Raw genomic sequence first — 24367 nt, 5'->3', positions numbered from 1 at the left:
TCCTACAATATCTGCATCTTTTCTCGTTAAACTTAAAGCACCATTCAGATCCGCGCTCACTAATGCTTTGTAGACCATACGACTGTAAATACGCATGTGCAGATGTCATACATTACAAAAAATGAACGATTTTGAAGTGGATAACACTGTATATTAATGTGGTCAACATCACTGAAACAATCATTTCATGACGAACAAAATGCTTTATACCTTTAGTATTAGCGATTCACATTTTAAAATATCCGAAAAGAAACCTTTTCAATCAGATGACTCATTTTACAGAGACTCGCTTTAATTTGTACATGTAGAGATTCCAACCTCAGCAACAGGAACCCTAACAAAATACGTTGGACGCCCATGTTTGCCCTGAACTTTTATGATATCTTTATCTCCAGTCCCTAAACTCGATGCAATTTTGACTGAGTGCAGAATTTTAAAGTTGATGTAAGTCAGATGTCCTATCAATTCCGATATATTCCCCAAGTTGTTTGTTTTCTGCTTCAGGAGTTTCTATTTTCCCTTTCAATTCTTCAAACTCGCTCACGGGTGCCTCACCACGCGCTTCCTCTGCACTTTTTTCCACTTGCGCTTTCAGCTTTCTGTCACGTTTTCCGCCGATATGACGCTTAGGAGCAACAACATGACGCTTGCAATCTACGCAATTGTAAACACTGGATCAAACAAATCTACTACTTACTCCTGTTCAACAAATACAACAAAGAGTTTCCTAACCTCACGAGGCATTCTTAGGCCCTAACGTAGCATTATACTAAACTTTTTCTGATAAAATAAGTTATTGCTGCGAGCACAAGCTTTAGAACACTTCGAAATCTCCACGGAATACGTGCGCGTATGCATGAGACGTGTCCCCTGAATCCATAGCACTGTAATCAACCTGTGTTAATGTAAACAAGGCACCATGTCATTGAATGTCCCAAAGGATCCGATAGAAAGCGCTGCTTTAGAATTCAAATTTCGCGGGCGGTGCCGTAGATACGTTGAGTTCATGGCCTCATAATGTCGTCATTACCCGTCATTTCAAATGGTATTAAATTAAAGGAAATGTACAACATTTGCTATTGCTGCAACTTTCCGACATAAATGGATTCCGAGTATTAGTAAGTTATAGTAAATATTGTTAAACTGACTTGTTTCAGGTTTTTGGCTTGTAGATGCTGAAAAAAACCAAGAAAACCAATCATGCTCTTGTAGTCTGGTTCCTTGACCCCACTTAAGATGAAACGGAGTAAATAGACTTTGGGGAATTGTAAGATCAGAGAATCAGTCTAGCTGGCTTGTACCATTTTCGCAGGTGTGTGATCCATTGCAAAGAACATGCGAAAGAACTAAACATGAAAATTGGAAAAATACAATTTAATTCTTGAAAATGTGAGCACAACAAAGGCCACTAATTTACAGAATGCTTTAGACTTTCATTACCTATCAATCCATTAAGGTATTTCATGATAACTTGATCATTTCGTTTTTTGATGTTTGCAAATGTTTTATCTTCCCTTTAAAATTGTTTTCTATATAATGATGTTGTACAATAGAAACCCAAATGTTATTTTTCGATGAAATTCCCTCGTGCCAGATATCACTTTTATCGAAACAGCTTGTGTTTGTCCACAACTACATTTCTAGTTTACATTTTGTTCGGTAATTGAGATGTGGTGTTGTTGGTGATATAATGGCACGTTCGGCAACCTAATGTCCCTTGTGCCAAACAAAACATGTGTCTCTTGTTTCCATGGTATCAAGACGCACGCTCAATATGCTCTGGCATAAGCGCGCTCGATAAACGTCGTCTGGTTGTCATGGTATCGAGCAACACGATGCCAAACCTAACGTTCGGCAACCTAATGTCCCTTGTGCCAAACAAAACATGTGTCACTTGTTTCCATGGTATCAAGACGCACGCTCAATATGCTCTGGCATAAGCGCGCTCGATAAACGTCGTCTGGTTTTCATGGTATCGAGCAACACGATGCCAAACATATTAAAACACGCTCCCTCGCTCGAGTGTTTGATTAGTCGCAGCATGGAGCTATAAAACGTTTTCTAGCTCCATGTATGCATGTAAAAGAATAGTTGGCTGCAATTGGCTATGCTTTTAAGCAGTGTAAATTTGTGTATGTGATATATATTGGGTTAAAAAATAACCCGTACATATGGCGTTTACTTTCGTGACAAATGCAGGTGACGTGGGACAATGCCATTTGATTTGTCTTGACTATGTGAAATTTTAATTTAAAAAATGGAAAAATCTGAATATCAACCTTTCTCGGTATAAGTATTTAGATATTTTAATAGTTGCATTCTTTACGAATCTACAAGTGTAATTAAACATGTTACTTACATGTTGCTTCCGGTCTGATGATGTCAAAAAAATTGCATAACGAGTATAACTAATTTAAAACATTTAAGGTTAAGTGAACAATTTTTCAGACACTTCGGTTTGATGGAGTCACAACGGTAGGGATGCCCATTGCAATGCAGCGTAAGGCAGCTGACATCTTAACTTTGCCACCAAAAAAATTGTGATCCTATTCATAAAATAGATTTTTTTTCGTTTCGGTGATGTAAATTCAGTATTAGATTTTGCCCTTCCATTTGATGAATTGTTTCAATGTGACACCCGCTGCTAGAGCAGATTCGAACCAGCCAACCGATCTCGCAAGCTCGATGGTCGAGTGGTAAGACTACGTACTGGAAAGTGATTCGTTTTACTTGGGAGATAACACAGCAAGGAAACATTGTTTGTTCGTCGGGGAAAGAAAACTCACCTCCAGGGAACAAGAATGGCGCTTTTGAGAGGTAGAAACGCTAATATTTTAAAACAGGGATCTGGGAATTATGCATCACAGCAAACAAAGCGTCTACGCGACGTTTGAGCCTAGAAAAGGGCACGCAACAGGCTTCCAGGGACTTGCTCGGCAAGACGTATCATTTTTTTTCCAACAATGGACATGTATAAAAAATTATCATAATTAGCAGGCTTCGAGAAGCATGCTGCCACCTGCTTTCTCACCCTGGTGTGAGATTATACATTTAACATTTAGGTAGCGACACTTTCACAATGTAACAGGGGACGCCATCAATTGATTGCAAAGTTATTCACCCCAAATTAGGCACCGTTTCAAAATGATTGGTAAAGATTAATTGCAACTGTGGTTTAGACCTATCTGTAACTTATCGGATTAGAAAGTCTATTGAAATGTGAGAACGTTACATTATTGTAAATAGGGACGCCATTTTCAAATCGCACACATTAATCCTTCCCGTAAAACACAAATCTAAAATGATGGAAAATTATGTTGCGGTAGGCCCATATCTTCACAATAGCCCACATAGTCCGAGAGCCCAGTGAGGTTTAATTAGAATATCGCGCACAAAAGGTTTGATGGTGGCAGCTAGTAGGTGGGGGTGTCCAACCTTCAAAACCGTCATTCTTAAGTGTCACAACCCGTGCGTTTGGGAGGGGGCACCGCCTAAAGACCCCCAAAATTTACTTTTAATTAGAATATCGCGCACAAGCAGGATTCTAAAGCGATACTATTCGATTAACTTATCAATAACCAATAGTTTAAGAATGAGAAATCCCGTGCATTCCATGCTTAAGAATGGTCTAATTAGTGCTAATTATTCACCTTTAATTAGAATTTTGAGCACAAGAGCGAAACCTTCACTAGAAGCTAATTAACGTGACCAAAATGCAAGATCCGCGGTTTAAGAATGGATTTTCCTGTGCATTTTGTGCTTAAGAACGAGTTAAAGTTCAATAGTTAGCTGCTCGCTGAGGAATTTTTTTTATGTGTTTAATCATAATGTTGAGCACAACGATCATTCAAACACTAAACGATTCTGCACGGCTTTAACAGTAAAAAAACATACCGCCCTAGCGAAACATTTCGCAATGCGCGTGCTAAATAGCTTAATGAAATAATTCCCCGGCGCGAAAAGCATCGCTACACGTACTGCTTAAAAAATAACCCCCAGAATTGCAAAATGCTACAATATACATTATTGTGCAATAATATTACGCCGGCATAAATCGTCACCGTTTTCACGAAGAGCCACATGTGTGGATTTTGAAGAAAAGACGTTTTCGAGATAATCGCAAAAGAAGTTTCTCATATTTTTAAACTGCAAAAAATACCACTTTGCAACAACTTTGTGCGTCAAGAAAACCATAACACGATTCTACGAGAGCTGAAGTTTTACATGAACCCGGTAATAAGACTTAATACAACAGTTAATTAGTGAAAATTAATTAATAAAGATATGTGGCTCTTCGTGAAAACGCAAATTCAGGTTTCCGAGATATTGGCCCTTTCTGTTCAACGTGTATTTCCATAGGCACGCGTGAGCGCGCGCGCGCAGCTGAAATGTAACAAAGATATGTGGCTTTTCGTGAAAACGCAAATCCCATTTTCTCTACTTTTAAGTATTTCCGTGCAGTGGGTTTTGTACGCGTTCAAAGGGCCAAAATGTATGTGGCTCTTCGTGAAAACGCAAAATGCATTTATCGAGATTTTTGTCCGTTGCAACATTAATGTAACTTAAAAATTAATGATGTTTTGCTTTCAGAAACACGTCAAAATGGTTAAGTACATTGTTTCAATGCGAAATAATGAAAACAATCAAAATCGAAAAAAATTGTAATTTTTGACATATGTGGCTCTTCGTGAAAACGGTGACGAAATGTTCGAAATAGTAATGCTTTTGCGAATTACGCAATAATGCAACCTTTCACATTATTGAGAAATACATATAAATGTCCGCGTTATAGTCCAATTCGGCAAGTTGTCATGCCATTTAGATTTGTTTGCGATGTGAAAAAGCCTACCCAGCACATGAATGCACTGGAAATCATACCTAATCATGACGGATCCTGAATTATTTAAGAGAGATAATTGGTGTTGGAATGATCGTTGTGCTCAACATTCTAATTAAACACATACAAAAATCCTTAGTGGGCGGCTAATTATTGAACTTTAACTCGTTCTTAAGCACAAAATGCACGGGAAAATCCATTCTTAAGTTGCAGATCTTGCATTTTGATCACGTTAATTAGCTTTTACTGTGAAGGTTTTGCTCTTGCGCTCAAAATTCTACTTAAAGGTGAATAATTAGCACTGGTTATTCCATTCTTAAGCATGGAATGCACGGGATTTCTCATTCTTAAACTATTGGCCATTGATAAGTTAATCGAAAAAATAACTTTTCGCGTTGGATCCGTGTTTGTGCGCTATATCCTAATTAAAAGTCAATTTTTGGAATCTTTAGGCCGTGCCTCCTCCCAAACGCACGGGGTGTGACACTCGGAGAAATGACGGTTTCGAAGGCTGGACACACCCAACTACTCGCTGCTACCATCAAACCTTTTGTGTGCAATATTCTAATTAAACCTCACTGGGCTCTCGGACTATTTGCCCTGTAAAAGGGTCCTCACATTATTACATTGCTAAAATTTATTGAGGTGCATGGCTTTTTGTTAGAAGAATATTGCTGATGTTAAGGTGAAGCATGTACATCTTGTAACAGTGGCCGGGAGGTAAGAAGGTCTACCAGCCTGGCAGCAAAAATAGGAGAATTTGTGCAGACAAACACAGCAATTGCCTGCTAATCTGCCCACTTGTTCTAAACCTTTGTCCAGCCCCTCTTTAGCAAACTATGTTGTGAACCTTATATCATTGTCACGATTTTAACTATTTTGTTTAATACAAATTTACGTTTTTGGTTGTCACAATTTTTGATCAATTTCCCGATGCGACACATTACATTTACGAAACTTAAAATGAAATTAGTATTTGGTATTACATATTACAAACAGCTAATTTTGTCATGTGTCCCGATTTCGTGGAATTACCCTCATCTGTGAAATGATCATATATACCACTACTTCATAAACCCTCTATGATAATACAATAACCTCATAGATAATCAAAAGAAAGAGATTTTAATATGTACTGTTACTTACCACACGAAATATAATCCTCACACATCGAAACAATCAGCAACTATCCACCACACACGCACATACACGCCAAAAAAATTCTGCAGAAGCAGAACTGCTACTATTTCAAATGGAGATCGGGTAAAAATAGATGCGTCACACCCTACAATAGTGCCTACGCATCACTAGGGCCTAAAAGTGCAATGGCACACGGCAGGCTTCCAGGTAGCGTTCACGGCCAGCCGCATCATTTTCCTCTTTTTTTTCTGCAACGGACATTATAATTAATGATCGTAGTAAGCAGACGTTACTTGGTAACTGAAACCAAGCTGAGCTGGTTCCCATGGTTCCGCTGCCAAACACTGCCTGCTTTATGATAAGCGGCAGGCTTCCAGGTATTTGGCCACGGCTAACTGCATCATTTACTTTTTTGTATGCAAGAGACAGGTTTAATCAATAATTTAACATGAGCAGGCCTCACTTGATGGAACCAACGCATGGTGTCGAGCAGCAAACACTCAAGGGTGGATCTGGGGGGGGGGGGGCAAAGAACCCCACGCTGTAATTTTGTGGCCCACTTTTTGTGACCAAAATTTTTTTGGCCCCCAAAGATTGTGTTCTGGATCCGCCCTTGCAAACACTACCTGTTCTTTCATCTCATTATTGGATTAGTTGCAACTTGAAACTATGCAACATTTTGTAGCGACATCTTTCCATGATAAAAAAAAAAAAAATTGCACAATATTTCATAGGAATAGTCTGGTGCCTGGCTGTGGTTAAAAGTAGTGTTTTATTTTGTGTGCGGTGTCTGGGGTAAAACAGAATTACCTATACGTATGGCGTTTATTTTTGTGTAAAGCACATAGGGTGATATGCAAAAAAAATTAGCAAAAGTATGAAATTCGAACCTTTTTCGGTTTAACCAGTTGGTGAATAAGCGAATATGGCATTTAGCCTATATTTGATGCTATATCTCAGAATAGCTGATTCAATGACTCCAAACTCGAAATTGATATTTAAATGATGATCTTTTAAATTGGTTAAAGTGGTCAGAAATTACATCGCATCGCACCACAGAGCATCTAAAATCCGAAATTTTGAGGGGCCCGTCAGCGGGCCCTGAACCCCACGGCTTCGCGCTCGTATTACTTCTGATCAAGATATGGTCCCCCCCCCCCCACTTTGGAGAAGCGATTGACGCCCTTGGCTGAAATTTTACCCTTGGCAACACACAGTCATCCCAATATAGGTTCTGAAATATGGATTATAGCTCAATGGTTTGCCCTCCCCCACTTTGCAGAAGCGATTGACGCCCTTTGCTGACTTAATTTAGCAACACACAGTGATCCTACTAGGTACCCAATTAATTTAAGAAAGAGAATTCACTTCTGTAGGAAAAAAGAAAAACGTTAAATATCCCTGCCAATATCCTCACACAACGTTAAATTCAGCAATTTATCCACACACCCACACGAAATGGCGCTACTGAGAAGCAGAAAGGTCCATGTTTCAAAACAGATCGGGGAAAAAGGATGCGTGACAGCACAAAATAGCGTCAACGCGACATTAGCGATAAGGTTCTTCAACGGACAGGCATAATAAATGATCATGATGCAAGCCAACCTGGTTTCCATGGCATCGAGCAGTACGCTCCACTGCCTGCTCTCTCACTCTGGTATTGGATTGATTGCCTCATGGAGCTATAATAATAATAATAATAATAATAATAATAATAATAATAATAATGACATTTATATTGCGCAAAATACGTTAACATATGTTCTAATGCGTATTTAAATAAAAATTAATTGAAGGATAAAACTGTACTACTTAAACCAAAACTACGATATTATACCATTTGTGAGTAAAACCAATATACAATCAAAATTTACAAGCTAAACATTAAAATTTCGAATGAACCATTAAAAATCACCACATGCACAATTACACATTAAAAGCTTTCTGAAATAAAAAGATTTTCACCTCGAGTGTAAAAGTCCCCAGTGTTTCTTGGCATCTAATTTGACCAGGTAACTGGTTCCAAAGCTTTTAGGACCAGCTACCATAAATGCTCTCCATAAAAGCTACCATAAAAGCTATTAAACGTGTTGTATAGCTCCATGTATGCTTGTGTAAGACTCTTGCCAAGAAATTAGTCAAATAACTGAACACGACTAAAAATAAGCAAAGACAAAACAGGACTGAATATTACTCAAAGCATGTCTTAAAATAGTCAACACAGGATAGGACAGAAAATTAGTCAAAACTGGACTTCAAAGTAGCCAAAACACGATTGAAAATTAGTCAAAACAGGGCTGAAAATTATACAAAACAGGACTGAATATTAGCCAAAGCAGACCTTAAAATTCGTCGTCAATGCAGGATAGGTCTGAAAAATAGTCTATAATAGCCGAAGAAAAGTCAAAACAGGACTGAAACTTAGTTACATCACTGCAGGACTGAAAGGTATGGTTCAAATGTGACTATCGATTTAAATGCAAATCCTAGATAGCTGCCAAGATGGCGGCCACATGATCCCATAGGATAATAATCCCATAGGATCAAAATGGGATCATATACTTCTTCACTAGGTACCTTAAGGAATGGTCAAAATATATAATTTTTAAAGATTTACAAATATGTCATCGGGCTTCATGAGGACCCCTTTTTCCTACTTGAGTACTTTACAAATTTGAACAAGTGCATTCTGTAGGGATTGATCAGTTTAATTGCACATTACAGTTGTTAGTTTTCGGTGTAAAAATTGGTCAACACATGATTGAAAATTAGTGAAAACAGTCATGTAAATGACGGAGTCACACCAGAATGAACATTATAGGCAATACCAATTATAAAAATGTAAAGCAGAACTGAAAATTAGTCCAAAACAATTGACAATTCGTCAAAGCAAGCCTAAAAAATCGCCCAACCGAAACTGATGATTAGTAAAAACAGGACAAAAAATTATTTAAAAAATTAATAATTTAGTCAAAACACTAATTGAAATTTGTTTAAAATTCAAACTGTTTCGGTCGAAGCACGACTTTAAACATAAATGCATTCCTGAATGATCGATAGGTGTAATCACATTTTACGTACACGTTTCCTCCGGCTTGACAACTTCATCAGTAAAATGTTGCATAATGAATACATTTTTAATTTAAACATGTTAGGCCTACATATGCAAAATAACGTGAAAATAATTTCTGAAAATGTACAAATATCACGAACGCATCTATCTTAAGGTTTGATGAAGTAACGGCAGTAGGATGCCATTGTCAATAATGCAGCTCGCATCTTTATTTTGGCAAATGTGATGGCCAGTAGTTTTCGAATGATAGATTCTAAATATACAAAAAAGCATTACTAAAAACATCAATTTTAAATTCTCCGTACAGCAACCTCAGGCCTGATTTAGTCACATTTTGAAGCTAAGCATTTTTTTCTTTGAAGTATGGTTTTTAAATGTATAAATCAGATGTCTTAGCATGTCCCTTTAAAAAATGTAACAAATCTATGTCTGATCGATTAGGATTAGTGCGACTTGATTAAAAGCAGTTTAAGAGAGAGAATGCACTTTTTAGTGGGAAAAAGAATACATTTGAAATTATCCTGCTTTTGAGCGAACAAGCTTTCAACACCGTGACCATTATTAACCTGGAGTATCTGCCCATAGTGCTTCAAATAATTTATTAAACTTCATTGGAAATCAAATATTGAAATTAACTCGCCTGGTGTTCAAGTATTCTTCGCGAAAATGACTTCTGTCAAGAGCCTTGCCCTCCCCCACCACAAAATATCCTTAACCATTATTAAGTATACACAATCTGAAACGCGGATCCACACTCAAAATTGGGATGGGAAATAATTCAAGCTGAAAATCCTTCAGCAACATAAGTGCCGCTAGGATTAAAATCTCATTCAACTGATTTTCCACACTTTATTGATTCACAGCTTCACGAAAAGGACTATTTTGTCCGTTTGGCCTACTATACTTACCTGTTAATTTTTATGCTAATCAAGCGCGTGCAAGCCAGCTGTCAAAAGTTCACACAACTTTCCATTGTCGTTTGGGATACAGACATACACACACGTGTTGCGATGTGATAAGCGCCATTTTTAGCGACGCGTGCATCAACAAGTTAGAAGTGTACAATGGATATAAACAAGAAATGACTTGGGAAAGCGTGAGTTCTGCATATCGTAGGACATTCTAGGAATCAAGAGACACATGCAAGGAATGTTATTTTGGAAAATATGTTCGTCTTTTGCTCTGTGAGTACGGGTGCTTGTTCGACGGGACTAGCGAAGCGGTAACCGCTGGACTGCTACAGCAGTGCCGCTGGACTACTACAGTGTTAGGCGTACTACATGTAATTGGTGAGTTCGAAGGAGAAAGAAAGTTAGTAGATTGTATACTTTTTCTCTCCAGCCCCCCCCCCCTCCTGCACGCCTTCTTTCATACCCCACCTTCATGTCGACCCCCTTCCCCCGTTTCCTGATTACTAGGTTCACCCTTGTTTATGTAAAGAATGGTTTGGTGGTGGAATATTTTGTTCACTCTGTCAGTGTCTTTGAACAGCTGTTTTCCCGAGACAAGACAAGAATAAATGTGAATAATTCCATTTTATAATCTGAAATAGATTTAAGAACCGAACAATCCTTCACACGTCAATTCCGTACATAGATATCTCTAAAACAATCCGCATTCAATTAATTTCTGCATAGATTTTATTTTCAAGAAGTTGTCATTATGTGATACAACAGTTTGCAGAACCATTGAAGTGTCAGAACTGACTTAATAATGTAAGGTTTCAATCAAAAGACAATAAAAGGAACATTAATTATATTATTTACTATTAATGTTTGGGTTTTTTTAAGTGGACAAGCCAACTGAAGGTAAAATCAAATTTATGATAAATTCGATTTTCGAAATGATATAACGACATTTGGGACAGTTAAAGAAATTTCATAAATGCTTCTCACTGTTCCTTTGACATACATATGTTGAGTGTCGAGGTAGGGTTTTCCCCTCTTTGTATTGGTTTGTTTTAGTGATGTAATGCATGCAGCAGCTTCGTAGAATTTTAATACAAGCCATTGCACATGTAGTATCTGTTTTGTTCTTAGAAGTGTAGCCACACTTTTTCGTACGTCGGTCGGTGTAACAGAAATGTATGGCGAACACAATGCAAACAATGTGCACCCCGGGTCTTCTGTTCGTGGAATGCCCAAGTTATGTCCACAATTTTCGTGTCATACTTTGCTATCGTCTGCAATGGCAACTTCCATTCTATTGACTTGTAGGTCGGAAGGAACGAATTTAAGTTTTCTCCGTAAATTACGCTTCATTTATACTCATTGGAATTGCATGAACTATATCTTCACTGTTTCGCTATGGTTAATTTCTGACTAGTAATCTTCACCTGGCTCTATTTTTTTGTGGGAATAATAATATTGTGGGCTTGAACACGAAGACATTCTGATGTTAATACTTCAAAAGCAGTAAAATCGCATTAGGAAAATAGTTGAGAATTCAATCATAAAGAAAGGCAAAATATATGGACAGCCTGATCTACTTTTTTTAACGATAAACAGAAAGCAGCAATACTTGAAAGTAAATATGAATTTGCAATATGATTAAAAAGCTAAGGTAATTTGATATGCGTTATATCGATCACGGTAATTTTATGCCACTGACAATAGCAGGTTTGTTTACAGATTAAACTGTTAAAACGGTTCTTTAGAATGAACAATTTAACACCAAGAAACAATAAAATTAAAACAAAGTATCAACTACTTCCTATTTCATTGATAAGCAGTTTAGGCCAAAAAAATATTCGGTCTCTGGTCAGACCAAAGTTGCGGAAGTGACGCGGCTTTCTTCTTTTTTTCTTCAAGCTTGGATTGTACAGACAAGGTGGGGTACTATTTTGCTCTTTGGTGTCCTCATGTACATTGGTGTCCTCCATAATTTGCCTTGGTGCTCTCGATCATTTGCCTTGGTGCAATTTTCCATTCCTTGGTGCTCTTTGGTAGAAAAAAAAATTGAGGAGGACAGCAATAGTGGGCGCTGTTGGAGCTACCGCGGAACATTTTCGAAAAAAAATGACGCGCATAATGAAAATCGACGAGCGCGCTGACCAGAGACCGACTTAATTTTTTTGTTTCCCTTATAGTGGAAAAGTTTAAGTACAGTGATCATGAATCTGCCTATGTAGTAATACAATTCAGCATTGCTTTTTTCTACACATACTGCTTGATCTTTTTTCATTGTAAAACTTAGAATCAAAGTTAATGAAATTAAACAATGACAGTTATTCTGGTTACTGGCTGGTGTGAAAAACCTAAATACGAATGACTCCCTTATGATTACATTTTTCTACGCCAAAATTGTGTTGATTAATGCGCATTACCTTTCCGGGAAATTTAGCTTGATTGCTTTTGTTACCTTCATTACTTAATATTTCGAATATTTCACCTCGAAAATATATTTTGTTTTCATATTCTTAGCAACGTGAGTTATAAAAATTATTCACTGTTAATGAGACATCACCCGTTGAATTATTTCGCCACAAAAGTTGGAGTATTTGATTCAAGTTAATAATTCCAATATAACTGAATGATTATGATTCTACAGAGGAGTATGGTAAGGGAATATGATACTGTATACCAACACGTAGCTCAAAAAAATACTAAGAAGACCCAAACTCTAAAAATTAGTGCTAGTTAAAGCTGACTGCAAGATAATTCTTCCAATATGAAAAATTGGGTAAAAGCCATTTGATTGAAAATGAGACATAAAATGAATTCTTCCGCGGGTAAAACTACTCACTCTTAGCAAAACATTTACAGCACAAAGTTGACAGTCCAAACCATGAACAAAACGTCGGAAAGTATGGAATACCTAGGCTACACACAATAACAACAAAGATAAAGTAAATATTCTGAAGACAATTCATTAGCTAGAGTATCTTGATTCTACAAACCATTTCATACCACTAATCATAAGCGACTTTGGTCTTTAATAAAATGGTCCCAGAGGGAATTAAAAAAAACAAATAATGAACATCAATAATAAAATAAAATAAGCGTTACTATTTATGCTAGTCTATTTACAAGAAGTTTGCAGCAACAGTCTAAAAACAGTGCTCGTAATTATCTCGGCAAGCCGCCATTGACTGTAGCATTGTTATTTATTATATACATTTGAAAGATATTAAGGTAAAATTTGGAATCAAGGATAATGAGAAACTACTCTCAGTAATATCAATCACAGGCTTGTGTAGAAACCTCAATGAGGTTGACACCGTTTTTGAATTATTTCTACACAGCGGTCACGTAAAAGAGGAAAGGATTGTATGAGATATTTAAAATTACGTCCTGGTTGTAGTAATACTTATTATATGTTTGTTTTACAGTGCATACTCAATATAAACCTTACGAGCCTATATCATGATTGTTTACAACTTGCTCGTTTAAAGAAAAAATAATAAAGTTAGTTTCAGAGGTATGGCCTCTCCTTTACCTGATATGGAATTGCTCGTCGGGTAAAGCGTGTTCTCTCAACGTTACGCAAACTCACTATTTCAGTTTTTCATACAAATCATATACACCCTTTACCAGGATTTTATGGCGACAGAGTTGCTTCACACAGGAAACTTCTAGCGAAATGTTTACAATGTCTACAATATTATACGTCTAAATTTCAACGTAGTGTTACGCATTTAAGTACAGCTTTTAGTGCATTCTTTTTTAATTTGCTCTAAGACGAACTTTTAAAACATTCTAAAATTAAATTTTCTGAAAAGCCCACATAATTTAATGTAGTCAACAACCTGTTACAAAAATATTCTTGTGGTTGAATGAATCGAGTTCGCGAATGCTGCTGAGTACATAAATATACGTCGAATATTTATTTCCCTTTAGAATGAAGCATTCAGGCCCTTTTTATTTAATTAGGAATACATATATAGCACTCTACTTAGAACTTTGATGTATTTATACCATAGAGCTATATTAAAATAGTATAGCTCTATGATTTATACATAGTATAAAGCATGGTTGTCCTTACTGACAATTCAGTTGCACAGTTAGTAACGGAGTCATTCACGCTTGTTAACCACACGTAGTTGTTGTTGACTGTGTGGCTCAGCCTTTCCCTCACGGGTGTTTTCGAGGATATGTAGAGCTACAACAAATGTGAAAACGTTTCAAATGTTCAAACGTTTCAAATTTAAATGTTACATCAGTTTGACAATTTCTACTCCCTTCCCTTTACCTAAATTTTCTGATCTGGATGGTAAAATTGAAATAGTAGCGCCGAAAAGAATCCGCAAAAGATAATCGTGCAGAAACACAGACATTGAAAACGATTCTCATGTCAACGACGTTCACATTGGATCCCAGTGTTCTCGTATAAATGGTTTCAAAGTCGGTTGGCATGGCAACCATGTAGACCAAAACGTTGTTTTCAATTCACCGCCAGTTAATTTTACACCGAAATTAAATAATCGGCCGCAGTTTTAAGAGAAACTCGGTCCAGCGTTCTAGTTGGTATTTGTCAGTTAAAAGTAAGGCCTACCTTTTAAACTGTTCTCGAGGATTTGTGGTTTCTTGGAGTCTCGTTCTCTGATCAGTTCTGGAAATTCACAACATGAAAATGCAAATAAGCGAAGAAATGTTACGAAAAAAACCCTTATACATGTCTCATACCATGAGAAAGCCAACTTGCCAGAAGTGCAGAAAAAAAATCTCAAAAGAAGATTGTGCTAAGAGGAAACACTGTCATGTAATGTATATTGCCTTTAAATTAGATTCCCAGTATGCGTTTCAGTTGAACGCTTGACCAAAGTTTGTTTAAGTAAATAATGGAATGATCTTAGATTGTCACATAAAGCCCATTCAACTTCTAAAATGGCGTAAATCATCAAACCGCAAAATATGAAACCGCAAAATGTTAACCTTAATGGCCTGAATGGTTATACAATTGGTTGCCTTTGCAACAATGGTTCTTTTCCGCGATTAAACACAAATTGTGGGCTTTTTTTTCATTCTGCATTACTAAGGTCAACTGTAGACCTATTAGTTCAGCATTGTAGTTAGTATTGTGTGCAAATAAGGCCTACCGTTTAGACTGCATTTGGCTTTCAGACATGGTTGATCGCAACCAGTGGCCCTAGCATGGTTGCCACCTGTCTCCTCAAGCTCCATCGTTTGAAGCTTCTCGAGGAGTTGACGTTTCTCGGGGTCTTTGTCACTGATTGGTTCTGAGATTAATTTTTTTCAAAATGTACTTTCCGGGCACACTGTTTAGCGAAATGATTCGCTGAAAAATACCTGCTAAGCAAAAACAAGTTACTAGCGAAAAAGCCACATACTGCATGGTATCTTTACATGGTATCTTTACCTGGTATTCTTAGCACATATATTTACTGAGCAGTAGCTTCTACCCCAAACTATACGTGTCTAAATTGGTTTGGGTTTAAGCCAAGAATAAAATCAGAGGTTTTGTTTTAAATCATTTGGACAACAAATTACACATGGAGCTGGATTACTTTGAAAAGGAGTTCTTTGTAAATCATTACTCAAGTATTACTTGATATCGGAATTGGCACATTGTCCCACCACTCCTGATATGGTCAACTATAGTGTAGAGCTATTGATCCAGTATATTGTAGTTGACATTTTGTGTCGATAATTATGCCAACCTTTTTGACTGTTCTTGGTTTTCGTACTTGGTGGTTCACTACCAATGCCGCTAGCATGGTCGCCATCGGCTTTCTTCTTGACTTGAGGTTTCTTGAGCAGTTGAGCTTTTTCATGATTTCTGTCACTGACCAGCTCTGAGAATTAATCACAAGAAAATACTGTTACCAGGCCACTGTTAACCAAAAACATTCGGTGAGGAAATACCTAAGAAAAAAGTTACAAGCCAACACGTTGTTTAGTGCATAGTACCTTTAACTGCTACTCGACTTATGCTGACCACATAATACTGAGCAATAGTTTCTGCTTATCTTCCTCATAAAAGTGGGACATGTGATTAAATGTACCTCGAACCACACTGCAAAAACTAAAAACTTAGTAAAATTTAACACCAGATGGTCCTATATAGATACCAATGGTGTAAATTTAACACTGCCGTTTTTGCAGTGCATCTGTGTCTATATGGGTATAGCATTAAAACCAAGAATGAATCTAAGAAATGTTTTAAATCAGTCGTACAACATATTACACATGTAGCTGGATTACTTTAAAAGGTAAATCATTAGTGGAAATCATTACTCAAATATTAACTGAGATCGGAGGTGGCACATTGTGGCCCACTTGGGAGCACAATGGTCAACAGCATGGTCCAAACAATACACATGTAAAGCATTACTCAAGTATCGGAGTGGCGCATAGTGTCCCCGCTCCTGATAAGGTCAACTGAATCTCTTTGGCATATTATAAAACTGTGTGTCAAGAGTTAGGTCTACCTTCTTGACTGTAGTTGCTTTCCACACTTGGTTGACTATTCCCAATGGCGCTAGCATGGTCGCCACTGGCTTGCTCCATGACTTGAGGCTTCTCCAGGAGTCCAGGTTTCTCGGAATCTCGATCACTGATCAGCTCTGAGAATCAATAACAAGAGAATGCAGTTACCAGGCAATTGCTGTTAAGTAAAGGAATCACTGAGAAACTTTCGGATAAGCAACACAAAAAAGAACTTGCCACTCAGAATGTCATTTTCAGCACGCTACCTTAAACTGGTACTGGGCTTATTTTGTGCTTAGCACGTACATATATTGAGCGGCAGTTTCAGGTTATCTTCATACAATTGTGTTATGAGAGAAAATCTTACTATTACTGGTACTCGGCGAGTTTTCAGGGGGAACTCTCTGTAACAAGCACCAACCAAAAAGGGTTCTTTAATTTGTACTTATGCTGTGCTTCGCTCAGATATTTCCTGAGCTAAATGTCTGCTCATCGTGTCCATACAATTAGGCTAGGCGAAAAGATCTACCACGAACCATCTGGTTTTAAATAGGTTTACACGTAGAATGACAGTCTAGGATACAAGTTTAGAACTAGATTGGGTCATTTGACAAAAGTACCTACATGTACTTTACTTTAAAAGGTGTTCTTTGTCAATTATTAAAGTGTTATTTAGAAAGAATTTTGTGTACCTCGCAATGTATCAGCAAGTTCTTCTCTGTCGACCCTCTTCAACTCTTTGCAGAGCTTGTCGACCTGGAAATTTGGGGATAACTGCTTCGCACGCCATTCAACCAGCATTTGAAAGCAATGTTCTCTTGTATCATACGGGAACTCGTTCTTTACTTTGTGAGTATCGCAACCCAGTGCTGTTGCGAAGGTCTCCCAATCTGAACCGAGTTGGTTCGACACCTCATGAAGTGAAGAATCATCAATGTCTGAAAAACAGCATATGATGAAAAAAATCGAACAATCGTCTTTTTTTCTTTATGTTCAGCCAGTGAAGCAATGTCTCCATAAAAACCCATACTCTTTCGAGGTTTGCTCATGTAACGTGAACAAATCCATCTTGAAATTCCCAATAGTTTTCTCTACAGCTTTCAAATTAGGGAGGATACGTTTTAGATAAGTTGGAGTAACTTCTAATGGTCAATTTGATCGATCAATTCATAAATATACCAATTTAAAAAAACATTGTACAAACCATTATTTACCTCGCAGTGTTTTTGCCATTTCACCTTTATTAACCTTTGTCAGTTCGCGACCAAGACAGTCAACTAGCTCTGTAAGGTACTGCTCGTCTCGCCACTTAACCAACATTTGGAAAATTTGGTTGTTGGTATCATGAGGGTTGTCGTTCTTGAATTTGTAGACATCATTGACACCAAAACCAAGGAAGGTTGCGAGACGCTCCCATTCAGATCCGAGCTCGCATGCCAAATAGAGAAGAGTTGTATCATCAACAACTAGAAAAATTAGACAATAAAATTGTAAAGTAGGATCATTGTAATAATTTTTTTCTAAGTTTCCTCAAAATAGTTATCAGCTCGACAAATTCTGTCGGCGAGAGTGTAAAACTCGTTGATAAAGTTTAACTTTTAATTGTGTCTGGTATTCAATGGAACAATAAGAATTTGAAATGTGTGCTTGGGTACACCTTTCACACAGTAGCCAAATCCAGTAGCGTATCAAGCTTTTGATGTCGGGGGGGGGGTGAAATAATTGCTGAAAAAAAAACAATATGCCGGGGGGGGGGCAAGGTGCCCCTTCCAAACCCCCCCTCCTCCAAATCGTGTACATTGTATTAGCTTGCTATCTTACAAATATTACGTTCACACGAACAGCGCATTGATCGGTTTCAGAGCTTCCTTGACATTCATATTAAGTGCGCTTCACTTAAACTTCAGCTTGTTAACACGTGTTACGTTCTCAAAGTTGTTTTCCCTAAATAAGTAAACGTATTTTTGGTGTCAATTTAGATGGGATTCTTTTGTTTCAATTTAGATTTAGTATGGCTGATGTTAGATGTGATACCTGGCTAAGCGAAAAATCAATTGAACATTTATTGCCACCAAAAGTTCAAACATAGATATAGTTGTCTTTGATGAGAAAGCTAATTATAAGTGGTACGACGTTTGCATATGTCAGTACATTGTGAGTCTCTTGTGCAAACTACCATTTAGTACCTTTCCTGCGAGACAGTTTCTCTTCTTCTGTTTTAACCTAAAAGAGGGGGAAATTAAGATACTGAATTAAATTATTTTAACATATCATTAATTCAAGACACATATAGACCTCTATTACGGTACTTTGATTTCTTAATTATTTCTAAGTGCCCCTGTAAAATGGTGGAGTTAAAAGGAACCAACGTCAATTTAAAGTATACAGCTACAATGCCGGAGCACTGTTTTAGTAAAATCAAGGACCATGTTTTATCAATGCCCATTGGTTTATTACTGACAAACTTGTGTTCACTTGTTTTAGCCTACATTGTTTGCATCACTTACTCTGCAAATCTCCTGAATGATTTTTTGACACAAAGTGGATGTAGTTTCCACATCAGACCTGAAGATGAACACGAATGTGTCACCGTTTACAGTACCACGTTGTGTGGAGTTGTCGCCGTTGTCATTTCTTGCTTCAAGAAGCTTCTCGACTTGCCAGTGGGTATCCGAACAAGTCTGTCCCACTGAATCACAAGACTCAGCCATTGCACTATGGTTTGGTTCCCGTTTGGAAAAACCACCCCCGACTTCGTCCTAAATTACGAAAACAAATAAATTCTCGTCATTGATTGCCACTATGTTGCTCACGATCTAGGTGTCGAAAATACTTCAAACATGTAAACTCAATCAATGTAGGTTTTTAAGGAAAATCTTACAAGTAACGCCAGTTTTCCTTCAGTGTATTAATACAAAATCTTAAATAATACTTCTTGATTCAAAAATGTTGCAGTGACGTCTCTGAATTTAAAACGTGTTCGAGTACATTATATTATTTTTTCTTACCTGGATAGTCATGCGGCTTCCGCCACTTGTAGCCCCAGCAGACTGAGGGGAAACCTAGGGGAAAATAATTTGCTGAATTTGAAGTTTACGATGTAGTTATTGCCATCATAATGCTATTTTTGTGATATTCTAACCGAGGTCTTCTGTGGTTTTGAGCAATAGTAACTGGAACAGGAAGCTTTGAAATTGACTTGATAAAGTTCGTTTTGTTTCTAGAGGTAATATGCTGGATGATGTTTGTACTCTATGTTTTTTATCTCCATAACCACGACTATTTTTAATGTTTCCCTCGTAAACAGAACCTGCGAATTCTGACCGTTTGACTGCACGCAGCGGCTTGATCACAGACTGGCATCTGTACAGCGTCTCTGTCGGGCGTTTTCATCTGCAAAAAAAAATAAACCAACAACAACAACAACAAAAACACGTGCAAATGTTATCGCTCAATAATGGCCGCATAGGTTTTCAGTCTACATTGTGCAGTAATGAAAGTTTATTTATTTATTAAGTTTCTTTACCCAGGGTATGTCCATACAGTATAAAATTGGTTTCCATTGGGGCCCGTCATTAACTACAAATGACTACACACATGTAAAAATACAGTACATTACAAATACAATGCAGCTCAATTAAATAGATTAAAACATACGGGCTTACTGCATGATTGTAAAGCAACTACTATAATATTGTACGACTATTACAAAGAAAATTGTACAGCTTGAAACGACATCGCTAACACACTTTCCTAAAGGCCTGTGAAATATGTGAAATATTCGATTTAGACATTTGTCGTGATACCGGGAAAATATATTTTCACACATTTCCTGATTACGGGAGGGGCAAACAAAAACCGCGAAAACCCTTTGGGACAAAAATTGGGAAAATTCCCATCCGGCTCCTTATTATTATGGCAACAGGTTTGTTAACTCCGTAAGTCAGCACAGGTTTAGATTTGTATAATCAGTGAAGACATTTGAATGAGGTTAGAGAAGTCTTGGTTCTCAACTGTACATGCAAATTATTCGATATGATTGTACCAGTTACAGCAAAGCTTGAGGCATAACATTATTTGTTGGCAAAAGGAATCATCAGTGCCATATCAGTGGATTGTCTCGTTTCACGAATCTGAAAAGTGGTGTAAACAGATTTGTCGCATACAAAGGAGTAATGTCGTGTTTATATTTGTAAACAAAAATGGCCTTTTTAAACTCAATTTTTTTCAGAGAATGACATCCAATTTAATCTAGCAAACATGTCGACCGATGAAAATCAGAATGCACATTTCAGTGTTGCGTTGGGATTTGGCAGAACCTCTCTTTTGTGGGTTTGATAGGTTCCGGGTAGAACCTGTTTATACTGCCCGTCGTCAGAATACGAAGGGACATCAGAATATGACCCAGAATATGTAAGCAACTTGGCTCTCTTGACACAATATAGCGACGTATACAATAAATTGACCTAGTATAGTTAATTCTGTATGGAATCATTCTAACAGTTTGTCGATATTTGGAAGGATATAGAAAAAAAAGAAATGATTAGCTCACGTCTGGACAAATTGACAGTCGAACTTTGCCTTGTTCTCTTTCGTATTCATCTCCGTTATCCTGGTAGGTTTCCACAGCACAGTACAGAACGTCATCAGCAGACCAGCTTGGTAATCCAAGGGTGAAGGTCACGCAGTTCCTTGCCTGTTCCTTTATTTGTTTTTCGTGGATGGTCTGTTGGTCGAGTAGAAACAAAACTCAAGACATGTACATGTACTACGTTTCAATTTTAACCAACAGTGAGATAATCTCATGAAATAAAAGTTAAGGATTGGAAAATAAACGCACACCTAATAAAACAAACCTGTGTTTCTTCTTCATACACCTTACATCCTCTTGGAAACTCTGAAAGCTTAACGGCCAAGTCGCCCTCACCCCAGGAAAGGGTCTTGAAACCGTCTAGTCTTTTCGAATGCGTCTCGTCTTTCTCCACATTCTGTGTTGAAATGTAAACACCGTTTGAGTTTTTTTATTCAGGTATCACACTTCATCAATCAACTTGAACACAATAACATTTAAATGTTATATTCAGTTTTACTTGTCTTATTATTGTGTAAGAAGTTTTATATTAGCATTAATATGAAACTAATAATATCAGAATATAGTACGCTATACTGGTGAAAGAATGCTCTGTAACCCACCTTTTTAGCCTTTTTGTCGTCGTTCAGAATGTACACCCGTATTTGATATTTTCCTTGGCGGGGGTCGAAGACATCTCCATAGGGAACTACGACTAGCCGTTTCCTGCGTCCGGGTAGATTGAACCTTGTAAAATGATTTACAAGGAGAATCACCCTGTCTTCGGTTATCACTGCGTTTCCATCAAACTCTTCCCATGTGTCTGACAAATAATTGTCTTGACACATTTGGGGCTTTAACGGGTCAGAACTCGTACTTCTTACGTCAGCGTGGTGAGGGAAGGACAACACCACGCTCTCTTCAAATCTCAACCCTTCGGGGCCACAATCTACATTCGGTGAAAACGCGACCTCTTTTGGCCCAACCACAGTAGGGTCTACATAGATGTAGACTTGCTGAGGAGAGCCTGGAGCTATTGCACCACGCGGGATGGTGAGGTGCACTCCATACTCATCCAGGGACAAGCTTCCACCCTTCTCGTTGAAGTAACCCATGGCGATGTAAGGTAACTGGAGTCTGCTATCCAACCTCTCACTTGCAGTTAGATTCTCTGCCAGCTTGTTGACTTCATCTAACACCTGTTGGAGATGGCTCGGCTCTTGCAACCTCTGATCCTCGGTATCTTCACTGATCTAAAACAAATTTATGACAAATGCAAATTGGTAAATTCCGTAAAAGATCAAAATGTGATAGGTCACAGTCACGATTTCACATGATTGTTCATAGCAATAATTAATACCTTGCAACTAAATAATAACGTCAGTTTAGTTTTGCTCTTCAATTTACTATTGATTATGAAAATTGCACGTGATAAAGTGGTGGCAAAGCTGCGGATGCTGACGGCATCATAATGGGAGTGATACGAGCTTGCAGCGAGAGGTTACTACTCCATGCCCTTCGTGAGTTTTTTCAACCACTGTTTGGTGTCCAACCGGCTCACACAACAGTTCCATGATCCGACCATTGTCACGATCTTCAAGCGTTAGGTCGACCGCTGCGAATTTGGAAACTACCGCGCATTCTCCTGTCCATCCCTGGCAAAGCCTTTGACAAGCTTCTACAACATCGTCTAAAGCCAATTGCTGAGACCCAATGTCAATGCCTGAATCTCAATGTGGTTTCAGGCCCGCACGCAGCACCATTGATATGATATTCACCTTGCGTCAACTCCAGGAGAAAGCTATGGAGCAACATCAACCCCTCCTTACGCTGTTTGTTGATTTCGCAAAAGCATTTGGACACTGTTTCAAAGTCTATGGTGCCTCATGTCCAGATAGTGGATTCAACCCAAGTTATCTCTCTTCTGCGTCAGTTTCCATAATGGCATGTTTTCCCAGGTCCGCTTATTGAAGTAGCAAGCTTTCAAATGCATTTCCGGTCGCACATGGTGTGAAACAGGGTTGTCCTTTGGCACCCACACTCTTCGCAGTTTTCCTGTCGGCAGTTCTTGAGCTTACCGACCAACATCTTGCAGAAGGTGTCTACATCCGCACCAGGATGGACAAGTCTTCAACCTGGCCCAAACTCAAAGCCAAAACCAAAGTCCGCACTCTCCTTGTCCGTGAGCTGATATATGCTGATGACACAGCTTTTGTTGCCCATAATTACACAACTTCAACCGTATGACCAGTGATTTGGGACTCTCCATAAATGCAAAGAAAATTCATCTAGTCTTCACCCTTTCTCCACTAATCAAGACCATACCTCCCGTACTGTTCAACGACAACCCCACTGGCCATGGTCGAATTCCATAGCGTGCAGCTGACGGAAGCATCGACTCAGAGATCAACGCCCGAGTTAAGGCGGCATGTGCGGCCCTTTCTCGCCTGCGCCACCGTCTATGGTCACACAAAGCATCCGTCGTTCGACGAAATGTATCGTGCTGTGGCTCGTGACAATCTGGTTAATGCAGTACAGACGTCTACTCTGTAGCAGCGTCACCTCAAAAAGCTGAATCAGTACAACTCTGACACATCCGTCACTTACATCCTGGGCTTCGCTGGCAGGACAGGATTTCGAACACCAGTGTTCTGCAGCGGGCCGGCATGTCATGTGCTACCAAAATGATCGAGGAGCTACAGCTCTGATTGATTGGCCATGTTACTAAAATGGACGAATCAAGACTTCCGAAAGCAGTACACAGAGCTGCAAAGGGCTAAGAGACCTCGAGGACGACCCAACCTCCGCTACCAGGACACCCTGAAACGAACTCTTAAAGCAAGCTGCATTGACGTCACCACCTGGGAGGACAAGGCTGTTTGCCGCTCCCAATGAAAGCAGACCATTCGCATTGGCACAGCAGTCAGATAGTGCTGGTATTGCTGCAGCCATAGATACTCGCCAAAGACGCCATGCTGCTACTCCACATGATGAAGTTGCAGACCCTACTCTGGTGTGTAGAGGACGTATTTGTCGCAACCGCATTGGCCTTCACTCACATCAGAAAGCTTATGAAAGGAGATTAGGACGCCCCGGTCGACACCAACCGGCTACCACGACGACGATTGTATCAATGCCCAATTCAATTACCAACAGACTCGGGAACACTTTGTAAATAGCCTACTTTGTTTCCATCACTTACTCTTTGAATCTCTGACTGATTGTATAAAACAATATTGATGCATTTTCTCCGTCAGACTTGAAAATAAACACTAACGTGTTACCATTTACAATTATTCATGGTCGACAAACATTCAGTAGTTATCTCGTGGCATCAATTATTCCCCCAAGAAGTGGAA

At 38.4% G+C, this 24367-nt stretch overlaps 1 protein-coding gene across 2 annotated transcripts in view; it reads right to left on the bottom strand.

Annotated features, from left to right (window-relative positions):
- Positions 1–12020: 12020 nt before the first annotated feature.
- LOC119733351 overlaps positions 12021–24367 on the bottom strand; it is a 38667-nt gene continuing 26320 nt past the window's right edge. The window contains exons 13-26 of one of the 2 annotated variants that reach the window (XM_038206934.1): positions 21632–22261; positions 21295–21426; positions 20991–21164; positions 19763–19831; positions 19447–19500; positions 18946–19197; positions 18625–18661; positions 17653–17904; positions 17131–17376; positions 16441–16575; positions 15670–15804; positions 15088–15228; positions 14544–14600; positions 12021–14150 (exon numbers count right to left, since the gene is read on the bottom strand). In XM_038206934.1, coding sequence (XP_038062862.1) covers positions 14065–14150; positions 14544–14600; positions 15088–15228; positions 15670–15804; positions 16441–16575; positions 17131–17376; positions 17653–17904; positions 18625–18661; positions 18946–19197; positions 19447–19500; positions 19763–19831; positions 20991–21164; positions 21295–21426; positions 21632–22261 — 2400 coding nt within the window. In that variant the 3' untranslated portion in view covers positions 12021–14064. The remainder of the gene's footprint in view (positions 14151–14543; positions 14601–15087; positions 15229–15669; positions 15805–16440; positions 16576–17130; positions 17377–17652; positions 17905–18624; positions 18662–18945; positions 19198–19446; positions 19501–19762; positions 19832–20990; positions 21165–21294; positions 21427–21631; positions 22262–24367) is intronic. The other variant, XM_038206935.1, reaches the window with a different exon arrangement.

The sequence above is a fragment of the Patiria miniata genome, unplaced genomic scaffold, assembly GCF_015706575.1.
Source record: "Patiria miniata isolate m_02_andy unplaced genomic scaffold, ASM1570657v1 HiC_scaffold_25, whole genome shotgun sequence".
NCBI lineage: Eukaryota > Metazoa > Echinodermata > Asteroidea > Valvatida > Asterinidae > Patiria > Patiria miniata.
The sequence above is the reverse complement of the archived record's forward strand: the minus strand, read 5'-3'. Positions and strand labels throughout refer to the sequence as shown.